At 49.3% G+C, this 25,208-nt stretch overlaps 2 protein-coding genes and 1 long non-coding RNA gene across 3 annotated transcripts in view; 2 read left to right on the forward strand and 1 right to left on the reverse strand.

Annotated features, from left to right (window-relative positions):
- The window catches only part of TIGAR (TP53 induced glycolysis regulatory phosphatase), a 1,172,566-nt gene that overhangs the window by 335,647 nt on the left and 811,711 nt on the right, over positions 1 to 25,208 (forward strand). The window lies entirely within an intron of this gene.
- On the reverse strand, positions 968 to 4,099 carry LOC126931754 (uncharacterized). The gene is made up of 2 exons (XR_007717913.1): positions 4,005 to 4,099; positions 968 to 2,485 (listed from the first exon to the last, which is right to left on the reverse strand). It is a non-coding gene; the product is annotated as an uncharacterized LOC126931754 (long non-coding RNA).
- Positions 2,481 to 25,208, forward strand: part of PRMT8 (protein arginine methyltransferase 8) — a 99,877-nt gene continuing 77,149 nt past the window's right edge. The window contains exon 1 of the mRNA XM_050750160.1: positions 2,481 to 4,535. Coding sequence (XP_050606117.1) covers positions 4,461 to 4,535 — 75 coding nt within the window. The 5' untranslated portion in view covers positions 2,481 to 4,460. The remainder of the gene's footprint in view (positions 4,536 to 25,208) is intronic.

Here is a 25,208-nt window from a genome sequence, read left to right on the forward strand (position 1 = left end):
GACACTAAGAACACTGCTGGGTTAGCTGCCATGAGGTGGTGATGGATCACGGCTGTGGCCTGATTCTTGAGGAGCCATGGATTCACTGCAGTGTGCCATGGCCATATGTGAACCCTGGCCATGTGTGAGGTCCCCTGGGAGGAGGAGGAGAAAACCACATAATACATCCCCCCTTTTAGCAGCAACCACCATTGGAACAAGCTAGAGCCTGAGATTTTCCAGGCAGCATGGTCCGCAGGTTAGGAATGCTGCTTCCTGATTCTAGGGGCCTTTAATTTTGGGCAACAGCAAAAGGAAGGGTTCGTTGGCCCCTAGAGATGAAGTATGGTACAATCTTCACCTTCTGGGGTTCCAGCAAGGGCTCAGAGTTGGCAAGAGACAGAAAAGCAGAGTCCCAACACAAGGCAGGTGGAAACTCAGAGGGCTTGCTCAACCTTCTGGTTCCGGTGTTTGTGGGGCCTCTACATCATCTATGCCCACAATTAATCTGAGCCTTTCCAGTAATAGGAAACTCACTTCTGCAGCATCTCACAAAGCTGGATAACCTTTCTAATTATAACCCTCCCCAAGAGTCTCATCTCAACCACCAACACAGCTTTCCTCCAGTCCAGGCCTCTGAAGAACCTCTGAGTTAGAGATAGACCTCTTTACAGTGTGGGGTTCTTGTTTTGGATCTTCTGTAACTTAGAGATCTTCTTCCTCTGTAGGTCTTTTTGTCAACAGATATTCTTGTCCAGTTGTCCTCCAATCATCACTGTCCCTCAGAATTAGAGACTTAAAGAATCCTGATGCCCAAACCTCACTAAATCGTACTCTCTGGGGGTAGAACCAAAGCACTGGTATTTTTAAAGCTCTCCAGATGATTCCACTGTATAGCCAAGGTTGAGAACCACTGTCTTGCTCCCTGAACCTGGTCAACTTCTTGGGGTTTATGCTATGGAATCAAGTATCCTAGATTTGAATCTTACCTCTACCACTCGGGCAATTTATTGTGTTTTTGTTTTCTCATCTGTTATATGGGGATAATAGTATCTACCTCAAAGAGCTGTTGAACCAGCTACATGAGAACACATGTAGGTCAAGAATAGTCTCTGGCATATAGTCAGTGTTCTATAAAATTTAGTAAGTGTTATATAAAATTTAACTCATGTGCCTAGGACAGGGCCTAGCCAATGTTGACATAATATTTTTGCACTTGCCGTGAGACAGGCATTGTTCTATGCACTTTATTTTTGTTGCGTTGAAGATCTCGTATAAGAAAAATTACGTAAATAAAATGCGTCTTCAGAACCTCTTTACCTGGTAGGGTCTATTGTTTCAAACTACCCATTTAACTCATACCCTAGTGAACTCTCTGAACCCCTTATCATCCCACGTGTTTTCTTGCCTCCCATGAAAATCTCCTTAAGAGTTCTACAGAAGATGTGTACCCTTGAAAGCATCCAACATGACTAAATTAAGAGCTCATCAATGGTCAATTCAATATGTTTTGTTGCCTCTTGTTAAGTCTAGTGCCTATTAATGAGCTAGGCATTTAAGAGATGCCTAGTAAATTGTTTGTGGCATGACTAAACTAATGAACCTGGTAAAAGACTATGCTAATGTATTTTTGCAGAAGAGATGGAGAAAGACTGAATTCACATGAATGGTGGGGATGCTGAGAAAAGGGTTCTACAAAGTACCTACTCTGTGCTAGGCACTTTTCACCATCATAAGAAGTGAATATTCAGGTCATCTCTTGGTGTATAACAAATCACCCCAAACTTAGTCTCTTAAAGTGATAATTAGCTTGCTTGTGACTTTGATCTTAGGTGATTACATAGCAGGAACAGCACCTCTTTGTTCTAAGACAGCTCGCCAGGGGGCTAGAGTATCCACTTTCAAAACAGTTCCTTCCTGGACTCCAGCCTTTATGGAACCACCCTAGTGGCATAGGCTCCTCACTCCCAGCCCCAGGCTGGCTCTGGGTTGGATGGGTTGGGATAGAAAACTCTTGCCATGAGAATATAGCTCTTCATCTCAGCCTCTCCACTCCCCATTCCAAAGGGAGACGTGTCTGTGCTTGGGGAGAAGCCAAGCAAAGCAAAAGATTTCAACAGCGAAAGGAGGAAACACACCCACTGAGGTTCTCATAGCAACATAATCACGCACAGGCAGCAGCCTATTCCGGTGGGAGCTTGTTTCAGCTCCCCTCCTCCCTGGTTAGTCACAGAAGGGATGCACAAGCAGAAGCAGTGCCGGGTGGGGGCAGAGTGTCGGACTGAAAGTCAGGAGGCTGGGGAGCTGGGTCCTCGGCTTGCTGATGGACCATGGACAAATGTCCTCCTCTGTCCAATCTTGGGGTCCTTATTTGTAAAATGAGAGGATTGGACCACAGAGCGGTGAGAATCCCTTCTTTTCTGATTTCCTTTGATTGCACAAACACCGAGACACTTTTGGTAGGGGATTAGGTGTCTCTCAGAATCTTTTGTCTCTGAGAAGATGCCTAGAGAAAAAGGAATTCAATAGGGTAAAAGTCATCCTCCAGATTCACATCATTTATTTCCCTACCACTCTCTGCACGTTGGCAGGATGTGAACGGGAAGAACGACTGGGTGTTGTCAAGGACTCTGCTCACTCACCCCCAGCTCTAACCCAGGTCTGTGTTCTGAGAAGGGAAAAGGTTAAGGAGGTTAAGGCCATATTTTTATTCAAGTTCTCACACACACACATGCACACCCACACAGTCTCATTAACTCAAGCCGCTTGCTACATTTTCATCCTTCTCATTCTTCATCCTCTCCTCTATCCCTCACTTCTCACCTCTACTTAGTGCAATGTATCCTCTCTTTCCCCGAGGACCAGATGATGGAGGCATATTTCGTACTGAGAAAGATTCTAGCCCTTTTCTTCAATGGACTCGGGTTAGTTGAGGACAGTCAGGCTCACACTTCCCAGTTATCAAAGGTGATGATAAAAGCAAATAGGGCATTTGGGAGGGACCTCCCCAAACAAGTACAGAGATGACGTGAAGACAGCCGGGTGCTCAGGCAGCATCTTTTAGGTCTCGGTCCCTGACTTGTAGGCTGAAAGCTTAAAAGTGCAGCTGCTTTAAGGAGTCAGCCTGAGTGTCCTGCTGCAAAGGGAGAGGCAGAGTGGGGTCCCCCGCTTTTGTTCTATCTCCCACTGCCCGACAGATGGCCAGTAAGACAGAGAAAAAGCAGCTCTCAAAGTGAAGACAGGAATGCATTGTATAAAAATTCACACCCCCTGCTGCCGCCTAAACTCCCTTAAAAAAGGATCAAGAGAATCCTGATGGGTGCGTGACATCCTCCCTCTCTCCCATAAAAGGGACTTCAAAATCTGGCGATGGTGGGGGAAGGGTGAGGAGGGAGAAGAGAAATGCGTGGGCAGGGGGCTGCCAGGGAAGACTGGAGTTGGGGGGGCGGCGGGCACTGCAGTCTCGCATTTGACTTTCTCCCACCCTCTTTCCCAAGCCACCCTGGCCGCCACCTTTGCCCCTGCCTCTCAACCTGAAAGGGGCTTGGAGTCCCAAGGGCTTTGGGTACAGAGAATGGGAGAGAAGGATAAAGAATGACACCACACTTACCCCTAGAGTTGAAGGAGTTAAGGACCCTCCCCCATCCAGACACCCACCCTTTCATTCCCCAAACCATAATTCGCCAAGGAAGGATCCAGGAACTGGCAGAGGAGCGGGAGAGCTGGGGTGGGACGGGGTGGGGAGGGTGCGAGTTAACTGTGGCCCGGTCTCGCCCGGAGCTCGCCCTAGGTGGGAGCACGCGCACCGGGTCTGAGAACCTGCAAGAGCCTTGCCCGGCGCCTGCTTTCTCTGGGCCCCCAGCGCGGGCCTGGTCTCCGCGCAAGTTGTGCGCAGCGCCAGGGAGTGGAGGCGGCCAAGACCCTCGGAGACTAGGGGAGGGGGCGGGCCCGGGGGCGCTGGGGGCCCTCGGTCTGCGCCCAGCCGCCGCCTGCTCCACCGAACCTCCTACCCCGCCCCCACTCACCCGGCTCAGCCCCTAGGAGAGACGCGCAGGAAGCGTGTTGCTTCGCCCAGCGGATCGGCAGAAGTTGAGAGGAGTTGGCGGCTGCCTCTGGCCGGCCGGACTTTGCGAGCAGCCTGGAGAGGATCCGCGACCGCCGCCGCCGCCGCGGAGCCTTCAGGGCGGCTTCCCTCGCGCTTAGCCCGCAGCGCGGGTGGAGAGGGGCGGGGAGGGGGGTCGGGGGCACGAGAAGAACTTGAAACTGTGTGAAGGAATCCGGAGCAGATGAGAAAGGAGGAAAATAAAACAAAGTGGAGACTGCAGAACAGACTCCACTGTGGCTGACTGTGCCGGCTGACGCTCCAGCAGAGGGGCTGGGTTGGAATTTTTTCTCCCATTCTCTCGCTCTCTCTTTTAAAGCTACACCAGCTCTCTCTCTTTCTCTACTATCTCTGTATCACCAAATCCTTGCTGGCTCTTATGGGCATGAAACACTCCTCCCGCTGCCTGCTCCTAAGGAGGAAAATGGCGGAGAACGCGGCCGAGAACACCGAGGTAAGGAGGCGAGCGAGCAGGGGCTCTCGGAGACCCCGCCGCCCACCCGGACCACCGCGCCGCCGCCGCCGCCGCTCAGCACCGAGTGCCAAACTTTCCCCAGCTTCATCCCGCTTGCTTCTGCCGGCCTCCGTGTGTGTGTGTGTGTGTGTGTGTGTGTGTGTGTGTGTGTGCGCGCGCGTGTGTGTGTGTGTGTGTGTGTGTGTGTTGGTGGGGGGTGGGGGGGAAGTTCATGTCTCAGGTCCCCTCCCTCTTGAAAATGCAAAACAGTCACTCTCACCCCATCACCCTCTCCTGCCGCCCGCTGCTCCCTTCTCCTGCCCCCAAGTCCCAAACCCTGGGCAGCCGCGCTCCCCTGCCCTCTCCTTTGGGCTCCGTGAGGGCTCCCGGGTCCCGGCTTTGTGCAGAGCTGGGGTGGGTAATCCTGGGGCCAGGTCTGCTCCCTGCAGTGTCTTGACCATCTCCTGCCGCTGCCTCAGCTTTACCCTTCAAGCTCGAGTCGGTCCCCGAGCTCTCCGTCCCCGCAGCAGCGCGGAGAGCTCCCGGCCGCGGGGGCCGAGCCGGCGGGAGGGCTTGAGCACCTCCTACAGACCCTCCGGCCCAGATCTGGGCCAGAGAGAAGTCTGCAGTCGTCAGATGTCAGAGCCGCCTCTGGGGCGCTTAACCCGGCAGGGCACACGGGCCGCGGCCACCTTCAGCACCAGGGACAGCGTCCGCCCCTGCCGCAGCCGAGCCTGCGCGGACTGTGGGGGCTGCGCGCCGCCGGCTGCAGTGAGAAACGGGTCTGCAGCCGCCCGTCCCGCAAGGGCTTTTGAGGAGGTCGCTGTAGCTCCGCAAATTGCGTTCTTGGCCCCCGCCTTCGGCGGCCTTTTTCTCTACTCTCCAGCTGGCCCTGAGCCGCAGAGAGCCCTGCTGGGCGTTGTGTCCCAAGACTCGAGGCTGTGATCCCTCGCCTCGCCCTGACCCCGCTGTCATTACAACAACCGGACTATTCCGTAGGCTCTGGGCACCTGTAGTCACGAAGGGGATCAGCGTGGGCAGGCCCCTTACCTTCCTGGAGAAACGGTGCGCCGAGGTGGGGGCGGAGTGGGGCATGTGTGTGAAGATCATCCCTTACTCAGTGGCAGGAAAAAGACAGAGAGAGCAAACTCCCGGGCTCTATTAATAGCTGGGTGTCTGGTGGGGCTGCCGCACATTTCACATATGGTTACCCATATGCAGCGGGGGGCGGGGACGGGGGTGTGGCGCGGGGATTGTCCCTCTGTCTTGCCGGAATGCAAAAAGGTAGAGAGACCCTTCCTGGTCTTCTTCCCTTGAGGTCTTAACTCTGCTGCTAAAACCCCTGCCCCACCGCGTAGGCAGCAACGCTTTATCAATCCCCATCCTCTGAGAGACTAGAAGCAGCATGCATCTGGCAATTGTCGGTTTCAAAACAAACACGCTCCGGGACTTGAAAGCAGTGGGGCATTCAGTAGCGAGTGCTGTCTCCTTGAGTTAGGGCAAAGCCTGCATGCCTGCCGTCCCCTCACCACTTCCTCTTCCCCAGCCCCCACCTGAGAGCAGACATTCGGAATGATGTGCAGTGCGAGGCGGCTGGCCTCCCAGAAGAAAGCCATCCTTACCAGTCCCCTCACCCTCCGCGCTCTGATCGCCCACCCGCCGAAAGGGTTTCTAAAAATAGCCCAGGGTTTCAAGGCCGCGCTTCTGTGAAATGTGGAGCGAGCGGGCACGTAGCGGTCTCTGCCAGGTGGCTGGAGCCCTGGAAGCGAGAAGGCGCTTCCTCCCTGCATTTCCACCTCACCCCACGCCCGGCTCATTTTTCTAAAAAAAAAAAGTTTTGGCTGGCCCCTTTGCCTCGTACCCCCGCTGCCACTTGGGGTCTGGGTGCAGACCCCTGCCAGGTTCCGCAGTGTGCAGCGCCGGCTGCTGCGCTCTCCCAACCTCGGCGAGGGTTAAAGGCGTCCGGAGCAGGCAGAGCGCCGCGCGCCAGGCTATTTTTACTTGCTTCCCCCGCCGCTCCGCGCTCCCCCTTCTCAGCAGTTGCACATGCCAGCTCTGCTCAAGGCATCAATGAAAACAGCAGTAGGGGCGGCCGGGCTCCTGCGAACAACAACAAAACAAACAAACAAAAAACCACGTCGCGTGCGGGCCACCAAGGCAGTGCGGGGAGGGACGCACCCAGCTGGGGCTCCTTGGAGGGGTGTGAGCCAGGTTGGCGGATCAGTTCTTAGCAACTTCCCTGCAGAAGGGGTAGAACCCAGACTTGGTCAAACGTGCCTAGCGGAGGCATCCAGGCAGCGTGACAATCACTTGGTTTCCCTCCAGGAACTGGCTGTTTTTGGAATAAGCCAGGACTAGAGCAGCACTTCCAAAAGTGGGGTGTTGTGGGCTTGCCTGCATTTATGGTGGATGAGAGCGGCAGGAGCACGCCTCCATGTGTGTCAGTGGGTGGTGCGGAGCGTGGTAGTGGTCCTAGTTCTGAATTGCACATCTCTTTATCAAGCGCCGGCTCTGTACCAGGAAAGCTAGGTACCCATGAGGACCACCTGGTCCCTGCTCTGGGGGGGCTCAGATGTCCACTCTCATGGACAACTATGATGGATAATCCTGTAGCCACCTTTTCCTTTTTGTTGTTTATCTCATTCCATCCTCACAACAAACCTGCGAGATAAGCAAAGATTAGTATTCATTTCTTATCCCCATTTTATAGTTGAGGACACGAGGCTGAGGTCAAGCAGTAGCTGAAAGTCATCTGGTGGGTTAAGTCAGCCCTGAAACACAGATTGCCCCCACTTCTGATTCATTGCTGTTTGCCCTACCCTTGCTATTTCTAACAAGATGCCATGTGTGAATGGGAGTAGATGAGGAGTGGGCGGAGAGGAATACTTTGGAAGGGAGAGATGCAGTGATGGGGGTGGGCAAGGATGGGAGGAGGTATTCGTTCACAAGATAAAGATACAGAGAGATACTCCAACCATTGGGCAGGAAGGGAGCAAGTGAAGAATAAAACTACTTACATTGTGACCAGAGCCTCCCTCCACAAAGTGAAGTAGCCAGCTAGGGCATGAGAGCATCAACTTCACATGCTTGCTGGGCACTATTGGCAATGGGTGGCCCCGGAGGCACTCTTCAACCACTCTGACCTCAGTTCCCTTCTCTGTTAACTTGAGCTGATTCTCCTCATGGAATAGGGCAGGTATGGGTGTAAGGAAATGCCAGGAGAGCCCCCGGCACATGACAAACACGCAGTAGTGTTAATTGCATGTATGCTTTCTCCTGATCACTCAGCTATGCTTCTCTTCCTCAGCTAAGGGAATCACCATTCTCCTGCCAGCCTCTTCTCCTTCTCCCCTGTTCCTTGGGTGTCATCAGAAACCTCCTCTGTGGCCTTCTGGAATATTTGCAAAGCCTCCAGTCCCACTCTCCTCTTCAGCCCATTGTCAGTGCCCAAGACAGGTCATCTCACCTCTGCCCTCACTAAGGCACTTGCCTCTGAACTGCGGGTCCTCTTCTCAAATCCAGCCTCATAATCCTACCGTACTGGATCAGCTTTTGGAAGCACAAATCTGCTCATGATCAGGCAGCTCTTTAAAAGCTTAGGAAGTTGTCCTATTGCCTACAGGACACTGAATAAAGCCCAGCTTCCTTAGCATGGTGCGCATAGCCCATTAATACCTGCATCATGCAAATCTCGGAAAAGATCTCTGACTGCATACCTGAATGCTTTTGTGCATGCTTTTCCCTCTGCCTGTGCCACTCTTTCCCCCTTCTCTCTGGAAAACAATCTTTTTCAACCTGCAAGACCCAGCTCAAATGTTACCTCCTCTGGGCAGGCTTCCCAGATCTGCCATTTATCCTCTCTCCCCAGGGAGGGTGATTACTCTTTCTTATGTGTTCCTAACGCCTGTCTCTCACTTTTCCTATTGCAAGATAATTGGCTTTTTGTGTGTCTATTTATATGTCTATTAGATAATGCACTTTTTTTTTTTGAATATCCTGTTCTTAGTACTGGGCCTCACACACAATAAGTAATAAATGTTAATAAATGTTGACTGAATTGATGTTTGTGATTGTAAACAAACTCTTGAGGCTTCTGGGCTTTAGTCACTCATGGCTTTCTGGAAACTGGGATTCCTATCTCCCACCACCCCACCCGTCTGCTGTACTTGTGTTGCTGTGGACTTTTGAAACTCAAAATGGGTAAATATTCTGGGAATCAAGGTGCTGAAGCCAGTCAAATCACGGGTACATTTTGGTTATTCATGTACCTATTCAATATTCAGTAATGATTGACTCTTACTATGGAGTAGTCATCTGAATAGCAGATAAATGGATTAATCACAATTCCTAACTATGAACCATGGGGGATAATGGACCCTCCTGAGCTACTTCTTGCTTTACTGATTCTTGGTGAAAGTCTGATGCATGATGCATTATTTATGGTGATGACTCCCTGATTAGGGTTTTATCACCTCAAAGGAGAGCCCCCAGGAGGCAGGAAACAGTTTTAGCAAAGAGTCACTTTGGAGACTGTTTTTTTTTTGTTTTGTTTTTTTGTTTTTTTAATGTTCTGTTGACTTGCTGGCCCAGGGAGAGGGAATAATTACAGGTTGGAAAAAATCCTACAATGTGACAGTGAGATTAGGGGTTGCAGTGAGTTATGGGGATAACTGAGCTGACTTCTGGCATGGTGTATCTTGGTGGTTTTGGCTAATAGATCTTTCTCCTCAGGAAGTTGCTTTCAGCTGAAGAACGTGGTCCCATTATTACAGGGGTCGGGGAATTGAGGAAGAGGAAGAATCAGGCCCAGTTCTTTGAGGATGGTCTTCATCTATGTCTGTTTCTGCAGAGTGTGTACACTAACTAGTAGACTATGGAGACAGACTTCCTCGTTTTCAATCCAGCTCTGGACCTAGTAGATGTGTTGCTACACTGAGGAAGTTGCTTATCGTCTCTGGGCCTTTTAAGATTGCTGTGATGATGAAAAGGGTTAATTCATGCAAAGGAATTAGAACATTGCCTTCTACATGGTGAGTTCTCAATAAGCGTTTATGATTATTATCCTGTTAGCTTTTAGGAGTCTTGCCAAAAAAAGTGCAAACTGAAAGTATTCTCCCACTTTCTCATTTCTGTAGCTGAAATGATCCATAAAGCCCCAGTCCATGTCACTTTTTCCTCCCTCTGCAAACACCGATTTCAGTCCTTAAGTGAGCTCAGGAGAATTAAGAAGATACCCACTTTTTTTTTTTTTGCCTGGCGAATTTGGCTTTTCGGAGAGTCCTAAATTGGCTTTTGGCTGTCAAAGACGGTGAAACACAGCACTCCTGCCTCCAATTCAGGAGTGGGTTTCATTTCCTCTTTGCTAACTGCGACGTGAAGTGATTATCACATACCAGTGTGGAACATGCAAAAATCTGTAAAAACAGTCCTTACACCTTGGAGTCTACTCTGCCAGCAGGGGGAAAATGGGCAGCCTGAAAATATGTGAACAGCCAAGGTAATTGAAAGCAGCCTCTGTGTGTGAGAAGCAAGCAGGTGGTGCTGTTGTGAACTGGCTTAGTCACAAGATAGAGTGAGCACAGCCTAGAAGGGACCTCTGAAAGGTCATTCTGTCCATGCCTCTGTCTCTGAGAACCAAACCCAAGATGCATTGTTGGCCACTCGGTCTCTTGTTCAAAAGCTTCAGAGAAGGGAATTTCCCCAAACTCCTTGAGTGTCTCAGTAGTGGGAAGTTCTCCCTGAAGTCTGAGCTCAAACTCTTCAATTGCAATCTGAGTCACCTTCGTTTATGTTATTCTGAAAAGAGATGAAAACTGGCTGGTTACCTTTCCATTTGGGGTTGTCCCACCCTTTTTACTAGTTTTTGTTCCAATTGATTCCAACCCCTTTTTCTGATATTCTGATATTAGACTTCTAATAGGAATAGCTAAGAGAGGAGTGTTTGAGATTTGCCTCTCCAGTATTATCCAGCCAAAATAGCCACTGGATATTTCACACATCAAATGTCTTTTCTTACTTCACTTGTTATAAGAATTCCCTCAAGCATCACAGTTTTTCCCATATTTGTAATGAGTGGCCCATAAGTAAAGATCTCTTTTTAAAGTGTAATTTTATATTGAGCAAACAGCTTGATGTGCATGTTTTCATAAAGTCATAGAATCTTAAAGCTGGGCGGAAACTCAAATCATTTAATCAGGAGATAGGAACTACTTGTCCAATATCACAGAGCTCTTCCGTGTTGGGGTCGAGACCCTGTGGACTCCTGGGTCTGTGCTCTTTATACCTCCTTTAAACGTAGCATCTCATCTATTGTTTTTATTTTTTGTGCCAACTTTCTGGTATATCCTGATCTGTACTGTCTAAGACCAGTGTTTCTCTCCATAAGGTCTAGGAATCGTGCATAGTGAGAGCTCTCTCCTTCTTGTAGAACTTAAAATGCTCGCTTAATACATTGCATTGTGTGTAATGCTGTGAATTACATATATCCCCATTGTTGGATTAATAAACCGAAGCACAGAGAGTTACTGTTATTGGCTCAAAATCCCACAGCTGGTAAATGATGAGGCTGGAGCTCAAAATCTGGTTTTCTAATCGCCAAAATGCTTTTTCTCATCCGCTAGGCTGTGAAGGCATAAGAAGAACCAGAGTAGAAACTTAAAATGTGAAGAGAAAGGGTGGAGAAAATAACAGGAGGAAGAATATGGAATGGTGAATTTGGAAGAAACCTAGGAAGAGACACCAGCCCCCCTTCCTTTTTCCAGGACTTCTTTTCTTGCTTCCACCGCCATCTTGCCATCCTCACTTTCACAGTCTCCAATACTATGCCGTGTGGGTGACAGGGGTCTGACATCATTGTGGCAGGAACAGCCGTCACCTCACTCTCCCTGTGCATCTAAACTATCCCTAGGCCTGGGTTCCTAGCTGGACCCAGTAGACAATGTACTTGTCTAACAAAGTATAGCTCTTTGGAAGCTTGACCCTAGGCCATCAGTCTTAGGTCTGGACTCTCATCCAGCTACTTTACTGGGATAAAATGACTACTGAAGGCTCCGGGACAGGAACTTTGTTTCTTAAAATTTATCTTTGTAGTTTCATCACCTGTGTTACCCTCCCAGGGCTGCTGTAATAAAATACCACAAACTGGGTGGCTTTAACCCAAGAGAAATGTCTTCTTCCACAGTTCTGGAAGGCAGAAGTCTGAAATCCAGATACCAGCAGCGTTGGTTCCTCTCGAAGTCTTCATGGAGAATCTGTTCCTTGCCTTTCTTCTGGCTTCCCGTGGTGGCCAACGATGCTCAGCATTCCTTGGCTGTAGACACATCATCTGGTCTCTGCCTTCATCTTCACAGGGCATTCTTTCCTGCGTGTGTCTATACATCTTCTTATAAGGACAACAGTCTTGTTGGATTAGGGGCCACTCTAATCCAATATGACTTCATCTTGATAACATCTGCAAAGACCCTATTTTAAATGAGGTCACAGTCACAGGTACTGGGGGTTTAGGACTTCAATGCATCTTTTTGGATGACACAATTCAACCCATGACGTTACCCAGCACAGTGCCTGCCATATAGCAAATGGCTGATGAATGGCCTCAGAAGAGTTGCAAAGTCCGAGAAAGTGATCTCTCTCCCTTATCCATTTCCTGCTTCTCATTGAGCTGCACACGGTACCCACTGGCTTCCCAGGGTCTTTATCATGGCTTTTTCCTTGGGCAGTAGCAATCACCATAGCAAGAGTTACCATTTTAACGTACATATTAGCGTTGGGTGCCGTGTAAACTTTGTAAACATTGCCTTCTTTCATTTACTCAACAATATTACAAAGCAGCTCTTATTAATTCTGTTTTGCAATTAAGGAAACGGAAATTTTCAGAGTTTAATTATCCTGATGAACATTATGGAGCCAGTAAGTAGCAGAGCTGGAATGCTCTCTGCTGTTGACATGGCCTCCTTCCTCTCTTTTGTCCACACTCCCAACCCCAAGCTTGTCCTAACCTTTGCTCCACACCAGCTCCGACCCACCTGGAGATTTGGAAGATACACTTCCAGGTGTGGAAACGAGCGTGTAACTGACTGAAGCTTGTGGCTCTGTAATAGGCTCCCTGGGTTAGATCCCCTCATCCTCCCAGCGGTTTTGCTTTGTAGTTGTCAGAGGAATTACTTTAGTGGTAGACTTGGGCACTGATCAGCAACGTATTTGAAGGGCTATTCTGGAGGGTATGAAGGACAATGAATAAGCCGTGTAGGCCACCGACTTCTCAGCCTGCAGCAGTTTTGTGTGGGGGTTAATTGTGTAGGCTCTGGGGTTAGCGTGGGGTTACTAGTTGGGTCCAAGCTCAACTCTGCTGCTTCCCAGCTTGTACCACTTACTGCAGTTACCTGTGTGTGGGACTCATCCCCTATGCTACGTATGGGTAATGGTGCATTATCCCATAGGGTTATCGCAGGGACTAAGTGAGTTATTTCACATAAAGCACATGTCTGGCACATGGTAAATACTCGAGAAAGATTAGCTTTATCAGTAATCTGGGCTTACCCAACAGTGTATGAAAGGAGAACAGATAAGTACAGGGCCTTTTTGGTGACATTGTGGAATCGACACTGGGAGGGGTGAGAGCAGAGCAGTTGAGGGAAGGCACCTTTGATTCAGGGAATTCATTCTCGGGTCAGCCAGGTAGAGTCAAGAAAGCAGCTGAAGGCAGGGCTCTTTAGCTTCCCTGCCCAGAGGTCCACTGTGCCATGTGAAGGGCCCCAGTTATAGGAGGAACAGGGAGCCTTTGTGACCCACAGGCTGCCTGCCACTCTTCAGGCTCACTCTCAGCTTTGGGATGTAGAACTCAGGTGTTTGTCCACACCTATCAGATGAAAATGAAGCCTGATGGAGTTCCTACAGGTGTGAGGGAATTGGGGTATGGAAGAGAAGTGGTCATGCTCTACGGGAGGCTCCCTGGGGGTAGACAATGCTAACTCAGGCTTCTCTTGGGCTTGACACCCCCTCAAGCCTTGCTCAGTTCCTACATGTTGATTACCGGACTGATTGGTGACTTTCCCCTGCGTTCCTACTGAGGGAAACTGAGGCATGGATACGAGATAGGAGAGAGAGATGCCCAGGCTGACATGACAAATTGGAGGTTTAATTATTGAGTTAAATTTCTTGTCTTCTTGGCACTAAATCCCACAGAATATAAGCTGTGTGAGTGGCACAGCTAAGGCCAAATGGGGCTAATGCCACTATAAAGGGAAGGCTGTTAACAAATTCCTCAATTAGGGCCCCATTTGTCACTCTATTGTGAAAGACCATCTCTTGTTAGCTAAAGTAAAGTGGTGGCCTTTCAAGCCTGGGTCTCCCAGAAAATGAAAGACTCTAATTCCCATAGTCACATTAAATTCAAGGATTTCATCTCTCTCTGACAAGCAGTTATGACAGTAATTCTCTGGGGAGGCTCAGTCAAAGAATTCCACAAACGATTATAGCCCATCAGAAGTGTAGATAGGGCCCTAATTAAGGCATGTTCTCTATTAACATGCATTAGTTCAGTTTTTGCCCACAGGTACATAGTAGAAAATTGATGACTACTCTTATTGAATGAGTCAGGAAAATAAACCTGTATATAGCACATGCTATTCCTTTTGTAAGAATTCTTTTTCTTCTCCTTTTTTTTTTTTTTTGAGATGGAGTCTCGCTCTGTCGCCCAGGCTGGAGAGCAGTGGTGCAGCAAGCTCCGCCTCCCGGGTTCACGCCCTTCTCCCGCCTCAGCCTCCCGAGTAGCTGGGACTACAGGCGCTGGCACCTCGCCCGGCTAATTTTTTGTATTTTCGGTAGAGACGGGGTTTCACCGTGTTAGCCAGGATGGTCTCGATCTCCTGACCTCGTGATCCGCCTGCCTCGGCCTCCCAAAGTGCTGGGATTATAGGCGTGAGCCACCGTGCCCGGCCTTTTTTTTTTTTTTTTTTGAGATAGAGTCTTGCCCTGTGGCCCAGGCTGGAGTGCAGCGGTGCGATCTCGGATCACTGCAACCTCCGCCTCCTGGGTTCATGCGATTCGCCCGCCTCAGCCTGCTGAGTGGCTGGGATTATAGGCGTGTGCCACCACGCCCTGCTAATTTTTGTATTCTTTCCCCTTTTTTCCCAAATTAAAGTTGTTGACCCAGAATGGTGTAGGGGGGAGTTTGGTAGTCAGATCTGATTTTGGATCTCACTTTCATCCCTGTGGGATTGTAAAACCCATTTCATAGGCTGGCCATGAGGATTAAATTTGATAATGGGATACGACATAAAGCTGGCAGATGTCTTCTTCTTTTTCCTACTGTTACAACTTTTAAGATTTTTTTTTCTGCCCAGTTGTTGTTTCACTTTTAGGAGAAAATTTATAGTTCAAAATGGGAATAGTCAACTCTGATGTTCGCTGAAAGTAGATACAAATGACCTATTCCAGACAGACTGCAGGGTGTCGCGATGTTTCTATGTGAGGATGTGTACACACTTCTGAGTCAGTAGGTCCGTCATGCAGGAGAACACGCTCATCCACAAACACACATGTCCTGTGTGATTTGTAGTTCATAATATGTGAGACATGAGGTACAAATTTAATTACTGGCCTGGAGCTTCTGAGCTACACGCAGGGTCTGACATGTCAATGCGGGAGAGCGTGTTTCCTGTGAGAAACATGTTAAGGTGAGGCCGGGCGTGGGAATAGTTGAGGGAGAGTCTTGTAAAGACAGATCCGAGTTTTAGGGTCAGAGACGTTACGCAGCCTTGACTTTGCAGCTGATGTGCTTCGTTGATTCTGTGACTTGTGGAGCTGTGGGCTTGTTCCGGGCAGGGTTGTGGTTGACTTCTCTGCGTGCTGTCTCCAGGTGACCCCATCCGCTCTCTCAGCATCATGACCAGTTTCCATCCTCAGACTGCAGCCCACATCTCTCTTCTGAGATTGGCGTGGCGTATCCGCCTGCCTGCAGGACGTCTTCACTGAGATGTCATAGGCACCTCAGGTTCACTGGGTTGCCTCCGGAGTCCTGCCCTCTTCCCAGCTCCTGCCGTTCTCACTTTTCTTAGTAATAAGTCACCAAAATCACAAGCCTGGACTCTGCTGTCTCCTTTCTCCACAACAAGACCTGGAGATTCTACATCTGAAATGTTTCTCCTCTTTGTGCTGAATCTGTCCTCCACATTCCAGGCCCACTGTGGCCGTCCCTGTTCGTGTCTCTTCACCCCTGAGCTGGATCTCTGCAGTGATCTTCTGGATGTTCTCTGCGCACCCTCCCTTTACTTGCTTGGTTCCCCTCTCACAGCAGCGTGAGTGCGCATTCTAGAATAGAAACCCGATAATGCTTCTCCCTTCCTTAAACCCCATCAGTGGCTTTTCCATTATTCTTAGGATCATGACCCACTCCTCACCCAGGCTCAGGAGCCCCTGTGTAATCATGCCCCTGAGCCCTCTTCCATCCTCATTTCTTACAAGCCCTTCCCTCTGCTCCAGCCACACTCAGCTGCCTACCTCCCCTCCTCAATTCATTGCTCCTACTCTGTCTTCAGGTCTCAGTGTGGATGTCATTTCTTCCAAGAAGGCTTTCCTGCCACCACCTGCAGATCCAAGTCTCCTCCTATGTTATCCTATAGCACCAATGCCTGCTATCTCAGCACGTATCACCCTGTGCTTTACTTCCCTATTTCCTCATCTAGAAGTCAACCATCAACTTTGTGAGAGTAGACACTGTTTGTGCTCTTCACCACTGAACCCCAGCATCTACCACGATAGCTGGTGCCTGCTAGTGACTTAAAACTGTTTGTTCAGTGAACTATCATTGGCCACATGTACCTTTCCTGTATGAAAAAAATGTTCTATGGATGCTAGCAATTAAATGAATATTTGTTGGTTCCCTTCCTGATTCACCGATTGAGGCTCTGTCAGTCACAGAGGATCCCATTAGAAGAGTATACCTCTGAGGTCAAAGCCACTGTCCACCTGACCAAAAGCAAGTCCGCAGTTAAGCTGTCCCAGTTAGATGTTCACTGCTGAAGAGCAAAGTCAGGCAAAGTCAGAGTTGCAGAGGTTTATAATCAATGCAAACTGAGTAAGAGGAGATTTTCGCATAGACAAGTGTAACCGGCACGACATAAGTCTCCGAAAGGGCTAGGGGAGGGAGGGCTTTGCCTGAGACAATCAAGAATGCCTTATGCTTAGGCAGTGGCAGCAGAGAGCCTGAAAAACCTTGCTTGAGGCAGGAGTGTTTTTGGGTTTGGAGCAGCCAATATATTTTCCCTGATCCACCATCACTGGCTGCTCTGAGCAGAAGATGCAGTGGGGGATGTTCTCAGACCAGAGATCTGAACCGTCCTGAGGCCAAGGCTCCTAATTGTGAGCACTCAGGGACCCGGGGTCCTGCTCGGGGGTGGGGCGGCTCTGCAGAGTGGACATGACCCCTGCTCCCAGCGTGGTCCAGGGGCCTTGTCTCATGTGTACTGTGGGTCCAACACAGCCATGCACTCTTCTATTTATAATAAGGTTTAGGGTTCTATATATAGCACTGTAGGATGACTACAGTGAGCAACAATATACTATATAGTTTCAAATAACTAGATGGAAGATACTGAATGTTCCCAGCACAAAGCAACGACAACTGTTTGAGATGATGGATGTACTAATTCCCCTGACCTGATCACTATACATCCTATGTATTGAAATATTACTATATTCACTATGAATATGTACAGTTACGATTTGTCAATGAAAAAAATAAATTGAATTTTAAAAATAGATAAAAATAAGTTGCTCCCTACTCCACGATGTAAAGAAAACCAAACCAATGGCTTGGACTGCCAGTACTGCAGCGTCCGCAAGGTCAGCTCTGGTGGCTTTCCTTGGAGGCTTCACTGAAGGGCTGCAAGCCTGTACCCCACCCCACTTTCTTCTTACAGCTTTGCCTCAGTGGCAGAAATCAGAGTTTTCAGAGCTCTTCAGGTCTACCCCCACCTCGGGAATGCACTCCACGTAATCCAGTCAAGGCAGCAGGGACCTATCCTGAGCCCCAACGAGCAGCTGCCTCAACTTTCCTGACACATTCGCTCCCGTTCCTCGGGCCCTCGGCTGATACCAAGTACCATAGAAAAAGTCAAGAATCAAGAGCCAGGACCCGGGATCCTGACCCTGCTGCAGAGAGTTGAAAAGTGGATGAAATGATCCCCCTCTATCTCAGTCTGTAGGCTTGCCCCCATAAATACACGGAGACAATGGGCATGAGGACTTTAAGAGGTAGGAGGTTGTGTGCAGGTCTTACACTTTGCTCTTATAACCTTACACTTTGCTTGTTATAACCCTGCTCTCTCAGGGGCCTCCAGGCAGCTCCATGCCTGTCTTCCCTTATCGTGCCATTGATGGAGCTGGATGCCAGCTCCACATGGCTGCCCCTTCCAGACATGCCCATGGGTGCCGAGTCTGTGCTGTTGAAAATGGACAGATGTTTTCCCGTTAGGCAGCAAATAGCATAGAAGGTGGAGGTTTGGGGAACAGCAGGAAGACTTGGACAAAGAACGTAACGGGCTGTGACTTGGACAAAGGACTTGGACAAAGCTGAACTTTCTGGGTCTGTGACTTGGACAAAGGACATGACTCACTGCAGGCAGCCTGCTGGCAATTGCTTGTCTGGGGAAGAAACCTTGCTCCAGAAACCTCTGCCTTCATTTTTGTTTCTCACCTGCTGGCTCAGTCTTCTCCTTTTTCTCTTCCCTGCCCAAGCCTGGGTTTCTATGCATCTAAGAGCAAGAGCTCTTCATTTTCCAAGCAGGAGAAACTGTGAGGGGCTCACTATCCAAGTGGCAGCCCCAGCTTCTCGGCTCTGGGCTGTGTGAGCCTGGGTGTTGGAGAGAATCCAGTCCCAGGCAGCTGTTCCATTGGTGCCTGCTTGACTGGGCAACCTTACATAGGTGTCAAGGATCTAGCCTGTTCTGAATATGAAAAGGGCTAAAGGGGGAAAAAAGGAGGAGGGAAGATTTGAGTTTCAAATCAATTAAAGCCATCCTTCTTTGGCTTCCTAAGTGTGTAGTGCTGGGCCACTATTGCTGAAGTGCTGGGGCCTGGCTTATCTCCCAGGACATAGGCCTGAGCCAGGATGCTGTGTTCCTTTGAGTACCATGGCTGGTGCCAGCAGCTGAGCTTCACACTGGGGCCTTGGGAGTGTGGGGGGCGGGGGCAGTGGGAAGTGATGCCATGGCCATTCCCTGCAGTCACTCTCCTTTGATGTGGCTCTTGACAGTGGCCTTGGAGACCCCCTTGCGATCCACTGCAGTGGACTCTCCTTGGTCTCATCTCACCTGGCCAGTCAGCCAGCTACAATAGACACTGTTGCTTGTTGTATTTGACTTGATACCCACTGCTCTCTGGGCTTCTAAGCTCTGCTTTCTCCTGCCTCTCCCACCTCCCTGACTGTTCTCTCTCAAGCTTTCATGTGGATTCTTCTTTCTCACCCAGGGATGTTGCCTCCAGCCTACTGTCCCTGGGTGATCTCATCCTCTTCTGCATCTTGGGACATCCAGCTCTGCACTTCTGGCTGGATTTCTCTTCCTTTGTGTTTTGCAGGCATTTTAAATTCAGCATGACCCAAACTGAGTTCCTCACCTTTCCTTCCGATTTGCTCATCTGCTTCTCTCCTTGTCTGCCTGTCTCACGAAGGGCACTGCCATTCTCCCCTTCACCCCAGCCAGAAGTCAGGAATCAGACCAGAGGACTCCCTTACTCTCACCTCCCTTGCCCCAATCTCAGATGATTTATGACAAAATCCTGCTAATTCTACTTTCTTAACACTGTTTACGTCCATCTCCTTCTCTCTATCCCCGTTGCCCTAGATCAGCACTCATTAACTTCTTCCCAGCTCTTGCTCCGTGCCTGTCTCTTCCCTGCACTGCAGCACAATGCCTGGGCAACAGGACGACTTAGTGGATGTTGGTGGAATGAATAAATGAATAAGCAAATGAACTATGGGTAGCAATTGCCTGCTCCAGGGAGTAATGCAGGGTGGTCGTTCCGCAGCTGCTTGGCTTTGTGAGTTACCCTCAGGGGTCACCGTTCTTCATCTCATTTACCCTCAGTGAGTTGCTTGTGAATGAATCCACTTTAGAACAAGGTTTGTGGGATTCAGGAGACCGAAGCTGTTGTCCAGGCTCTGTAACTCGCTCATCATGTGGCAGGTCCTTTTTGAGACTATTTTTGTCCCCGAGAGAACTGCAACACCAGGGATCAAAGGGTTTGAGTGTCTCAGTGGCTCTGTGTCTACCATGCAGCACTCTCCTTGGAAAGGAAGAAGGACAGAGAGGTAGAGAGAGAGAGAGAGAGAGAGAGAGAGAGAGAGAGAGTGAAGCTGGAGAAGCGGCGAAATCTGTAAGGCAGTATCTTGCTAGTTTCTTAACGCACCACGTTGTTCAATCCCCCAGCGTCATCCAGTCCTCTCAGAAAGTTCTCTGTTCCTCTTTTCCTCAGGACAAAGAGGGCTTGGTCTTGGGGATTCTGGAAGCCTCTTTGCAGAGCCCGGACACCTAAACCAAATATAGGAGGTACCTGCTGAACAGATAACTCCTATTTCAGTTTCCCTTATATTTTGGCTTGAACAGGGATTTTATGTCTAGTTTGAGTAGCTGACTGTGTGGCCTCCAGTAAGTCCCTTAGATCCTTCGAGCTTGCGTAATGACATCTTACCCGAAGACAGGGGCTGGGTCCCAAGATTCTAGCACATCTTGGAATGTGTTCCTTTCTGGGCTTCCTTCTGTTACTTCTACTCTTCCGATTGTAGTTTTTAGGGAATGTGTGCGCTCCCTAAAGTGAGTGAAGGGAGAGTGCAGTCTTCTCTGTCCGTGGTGAGTTCCTTGCCAAATCTTCTCTACTTCATTGTATCTGGATCTTTCTGGAAAGCCAGCTATGTGGCTCTTTCATGTCACTTTTCCCGTCCTCAGCCTCTTTCAAGAGTTCTGGAGATGGGAGCCAGAATGTGGGGATAGAGAGCATCAGAAGTTACCAGTCATGGAAAAATGTTTAATAACAACCATTTTAGTTCAGTTCATTGCCTCAGCAGATCCATTCCCTACAGTATGTTATTTTGTGGTACTTTATCCTGTTCGAGTTTAGATAATGAGTAATAAAAATTATACCAGGTACGCTCTAGTGACTTCCTCCTAGGAACCTACAGTGACTTAGCACATCTTGGAATCCTTCTTGAGCCCCCGGATACTGAAGGATCAGGCAGATCTGGGCAGAGGCAGGGGGCAGGGGCAGGAGTGATTGTGACTGTCCTTTGGAGAGGGAAGCTCCAAGGAGGGGACTTTGTCAGGGTCCGAGAGTTGGCCGCAGGGCCAAAGTCAGCCTGTGAGCCCTGACTGTTCCATGTGTCAGGCCGCTGTGCAGATTTTCTGGTCTCTCTGAATTCTTCCTGCCTTTCCTTTTTCTGTTACCCCTAAGGTGCTCTTTTGTTCACCACAGAACACTGAGCAGTTCTGGTTCCTCTGAGGTTGGTATCCAGTTGGCTCAGTGTCAGAGCCCTGGCTGGGCTGGCACCAGGACCCTCTGGCTCACCTTGTGGGGGTTGCCAGCACCAGACTGCTGTTGGGGTGTGGCTGGCATTCAGGCTCCAAGATGTGGTTTAGAGAGGGGTTGCTTACCCAGGCCTGCAGAGCCTCTCCAAATCCATCCGTACTTCCACTGAAGATGTCCAGTATAAGCGGGTCAGGGTCACTCTGCCTCCAAGTGGAGTGTAAATAAATAACACGTGGAGACTTTTTTCTGAGCATGCTGGCATCCCACATTTGCCCTTCTGTTCACTCTGCACCTGTCTGCACCCTGCACTCTGGAGAGCTTTCCTTGCAAAGCTGTCCCTTCCGGCTGGGTTCTGCCTGTGGGCAGCTACAACAGGAGCACCAGTGGGAGGGTGGGGAAGGGAGGGGCATTGATTCCCTCAGCCCCTCCCTATGGGGGGGGGGTCACTGTCGACCTGCTCTTTCCCTGACCTGAAACTTTCGTGTAGCAGCCCCCATACTCCCTCATGGCCTCTGAGTTCCAGTAACTTCTCCCCTCTTGCCTCCTACACCTAGGGCTCATCCCGGAGCTCCTCTCTTACCAATCCCAGGCGACTGCCGGTTTGCTTCCTCTAAGCTATGTTGTCAAAAATTATGGATGCCATTCATCAAGCACTTGGTATGTGCCAGGCATTTTTCAGAGCTTTCTACATGAATTCTCCCATTTAAGTCCTAAAAAAAATCCCCTAAGGATATACTAATATCTGCAATTTACAATGCGGAAACCAAGACACAGACGGGTTCAGTAAATTTCCCAGGATAACAAGGTTTCAAACAAAAGCAGTCCTATTCCAGAGGGCACTCAGCACAGGGTCTGGTCAACACATAGTGGCTGCTGTTTCGATTGTGGTGGCCACTGCTCATTAGGGTTGTTATCTGCTCACATGTTTTGCATGAATTCAGAAAAGCAGGCCTGGTTGGCAAAGTTAGGTCCACCCTCCACCTGCTCACTGGTGTGGTCCCTGGGCCAGTAGCATCAGCGTCACCTGGGAACTTGTTAGAAATGCAAACTGTCTCCCCATCCCAGACCTGCTGAATCAGAACCTCTTGGCGGGGGGGGGGGGGGGGGGGGCGGCGGCAATCTGTTGTCCAGGTGATTGTGGACATGCGGGCTTGACAGCCACCACACTGCACAGAACCCACCCACGTGCCCTATGAGTAGAAGCACATGCTTTCCCGCAGGGGCATTCACGGTCTCTGCACTCTGAGCCTCGTGTGGTTGAACTAGCAGGACGGGCCCCATTCTCTAGCTGGCTCTGGGAAACAGGCTGCCTCGGCACCCATGCATTGCCCTTGGCTGTGGCGGTTCCTATTTCCCATCTTCTGGTGACTGCGGCCAGCCGGAAGCCCGGACTCTCCCGGTGGTTGGCTTCTCAGGTCTGTGCACCTGTTTGTCCTGGCTCTGCCATTCGCTGGTCTCTCCCTGATGAACTGAACTTTACCTGTAAGGTCTCTGGGAGTCCAGCTTATATTTTGGCCTCGTGGATAAAGTATCCGCCAACAGCTGACCCAGCTTTCTTGGACTCTGGAGTGCCCAACCTCCTTCTGAGATAAAGCAAGTCAGGGTGGGCCGTTCGCGTGGGGGAGCATCTCAGCGCAGCATTGAATGGGGCCAGGGCCATGCTTGGGCAGTTGAGGAAACACCTCTCTTTACCATGGGCCCTAGGCCTCTCTGGTGTGGAGCTGCCTGGCATGTGGCAGACCGGGTCTCCAGGATTGACGTCGGCTGCTCTGTCACTGTGCTTCTCTGCTGTTTTCTTGGCCTGTCCCCTCTCAGTGATTTGTTAAGGGGTTCATTCACCCATTCATTCATTTGTTCATTTACTCATGCACTGCATTCAACAAATATGTAATGAACATTCACTCGGTGTAAGAGACAGTTCTAGAAACTGGGATTATAGTACTGAGGAGCCTGATGCTACCAGCATTTACAGAGCTTTCATTTTATGGGGGAAACAGACAATAAGCAAATGTATGAAATGGTGTCAGGTGCTGAAGAGAGTTCTGAAGCAAACTAAAGCAAGTAAGAAAATAGAATGTGATAGAGGGGGCGGCGTTGGCAGAGAGGGTAGTCTGGAGAGGGCGTTCCTAAAAGGTGACATTTGAATAAAGACTTGAGTGAGGTTAAAGGAAATAATGTATACCGTGGTCCATTTCCAAGACAAAAGGCCTTGATGTGGCCTAGGTCAGCAAACCACAGAAGAAAGAGGATATACTAGGGCCCCCGCTTCAATAGCCGATGCTTGTTTGTTAGCCTACCCCTCCCTACCTTCCCCCTCGCCCCTCAGTTGCCCTCACCTAAACCAAAAAAATTTCGTCCAAAATAAAAATTTACCAGTCTGCAAAACAGCTCACTTCTGTCTGTTCTTATCAGCCTGCCCAGCTACTTAGATCATAAGTCAAATCCTTTAAGAGCCCCTGAGCTAACTAGGATTGCAATGCATTGTGGGCTGCAACAAAATGCAGCAAGACAACCTAAACAACAACAAAACAAAACAAAACAAAACAAAACAAAACAAAAAAACACCTAACACCCCTACCCAACAATCGATAGGCATCATCCGGGAAGATTGTAACCCCATAGTACTCAGCTTATGAGGACCTGTGCACTAGGGAATCAATTGCTTGTTGAAACTGTTTTGGGTGTGCCTGCTCATCAGACACTTGATCTTGTAAAATCGTCATTAAAAGTCTCACTTTCGCTGTTCTCCGGGTCTCTGAGTCCATTCTTTGGGTTTGGATGGGTGAGTTTGTTTCTCACAACCTGGTGGCCTGTACAGGGATCTCTGTGCCCGCATGGAGTGAGTCTCTGGCCAAGAGGGGAGACACGTCCCACTTGATTTATGTGGCCCACTCTGTCCAGGTGTCCTGGTTCCCTGCAGAAGCCATAGACAAACCCAACACTGTTATTCAGGAGACAGCGAAAGTGACACAGGAAGAAAAGCAGGCACCGTGGCAACCAGGCAACCTCATGCATGAGCTAAGGTAGGAAAATTGAACTATAAGTACTGCCTTGGCAGTTGGGCATCATTGGAGGTCTTGGGGGTGCAAGAAACCTCCAGTAAGGGGGGTTGAGTACACAGGGCTGTGCAAGAAACCTCCAGTTAGGGAGGCTGAGTACACAGGGAAAAGCTCAAACACAGAAACCAGCTGAAAATGAGAAATTGAAATTCTAGGCCTAGGGAACAAGGGAAAGAGGGAACTAAAAAACACCTTCTAACATTCTCCCAGATAGTCTGCTGGGGAGAATGTTGCAGATTTAAAGGGATAATCCTCAAACCAGGGACAAGGAAAAGCAAAAAAATAAAGTATTGCTGTTTTATCTGGCCCAAAGAGCCTATTTGTCAGCCTTCAGTCTTTTGGTCTAAGTTCGGCTCAGATCAGGGTTGTGTGTGCCCAGCTTTAATTTTCTATGTGAATAATAAAATCGCATCCTCACAGGAGGAGACGGGTTATGCTCTTTGTTGGATTAGTGAACTAACCCTCATGTTTCCCCCTTAAAGAGAGAAAAAAAAGCATAGTAAAAAGCCCTTGTCCTGTGAAAAGCCCTGGGATTCCCTAACACGCTTGCCCCCTCGCCACACATCTCACAAAGTAGAGGACAGGGGGATCGGGGGCAACAGGAAGGTCAGAGGAAGAGGAATCTGGGGGTCATGAAGAAGCTAAACCCAATGCTCCCTTAAATCCTTATCTAAACTTGATGCAAGAATTAGAACAATGCAAGAAGGACATTAAGAATTTCCCTATTCCTTCTAAACAGCAGGCATCTAATGTGTGCCCTCTTAGAGAAGTCTCTATGGGACAGGGAAAAGTTAAATTTGTGAGTGTGCCTTTAACAAGTACTAGGGTTAGGAATTAAAAAATAAATAAATAAATAAAAGGCCACTCTTGGATAATCCCCTCAGTTTAACAAAGCAGCGAAATCAATTTTTAGGACCCAATTTTTATACCTGCGCTAAGGTAATGTCAATTATGAATATTTTGTTTGCTGGGGAAGAGAGGGGAATAATGAAAAGGGCAGCCATAACCATTTGGGAAAAATGGCATCCTCCCAGGCAAGGAGTCCTGCCAGCTGAGCAGAAATTCCCAAATGCAAATCCCAGATGGGATAACA

The sequence above is a fragment of the Macaca thibetana genome, chromosome 11 (assembly GCF_024542745.1).
Source record: "Macaca thibetana thibetana isolate TM-01 chromosome 11, ASM2454274v1, whole genome shotgun sequence".
Taxonomy (NCBI): Eukaryota; Metazoa; Chordata; class Mammalia; order Primates; family Cercopithecidae; genus Macaca; species Macaca thibetana.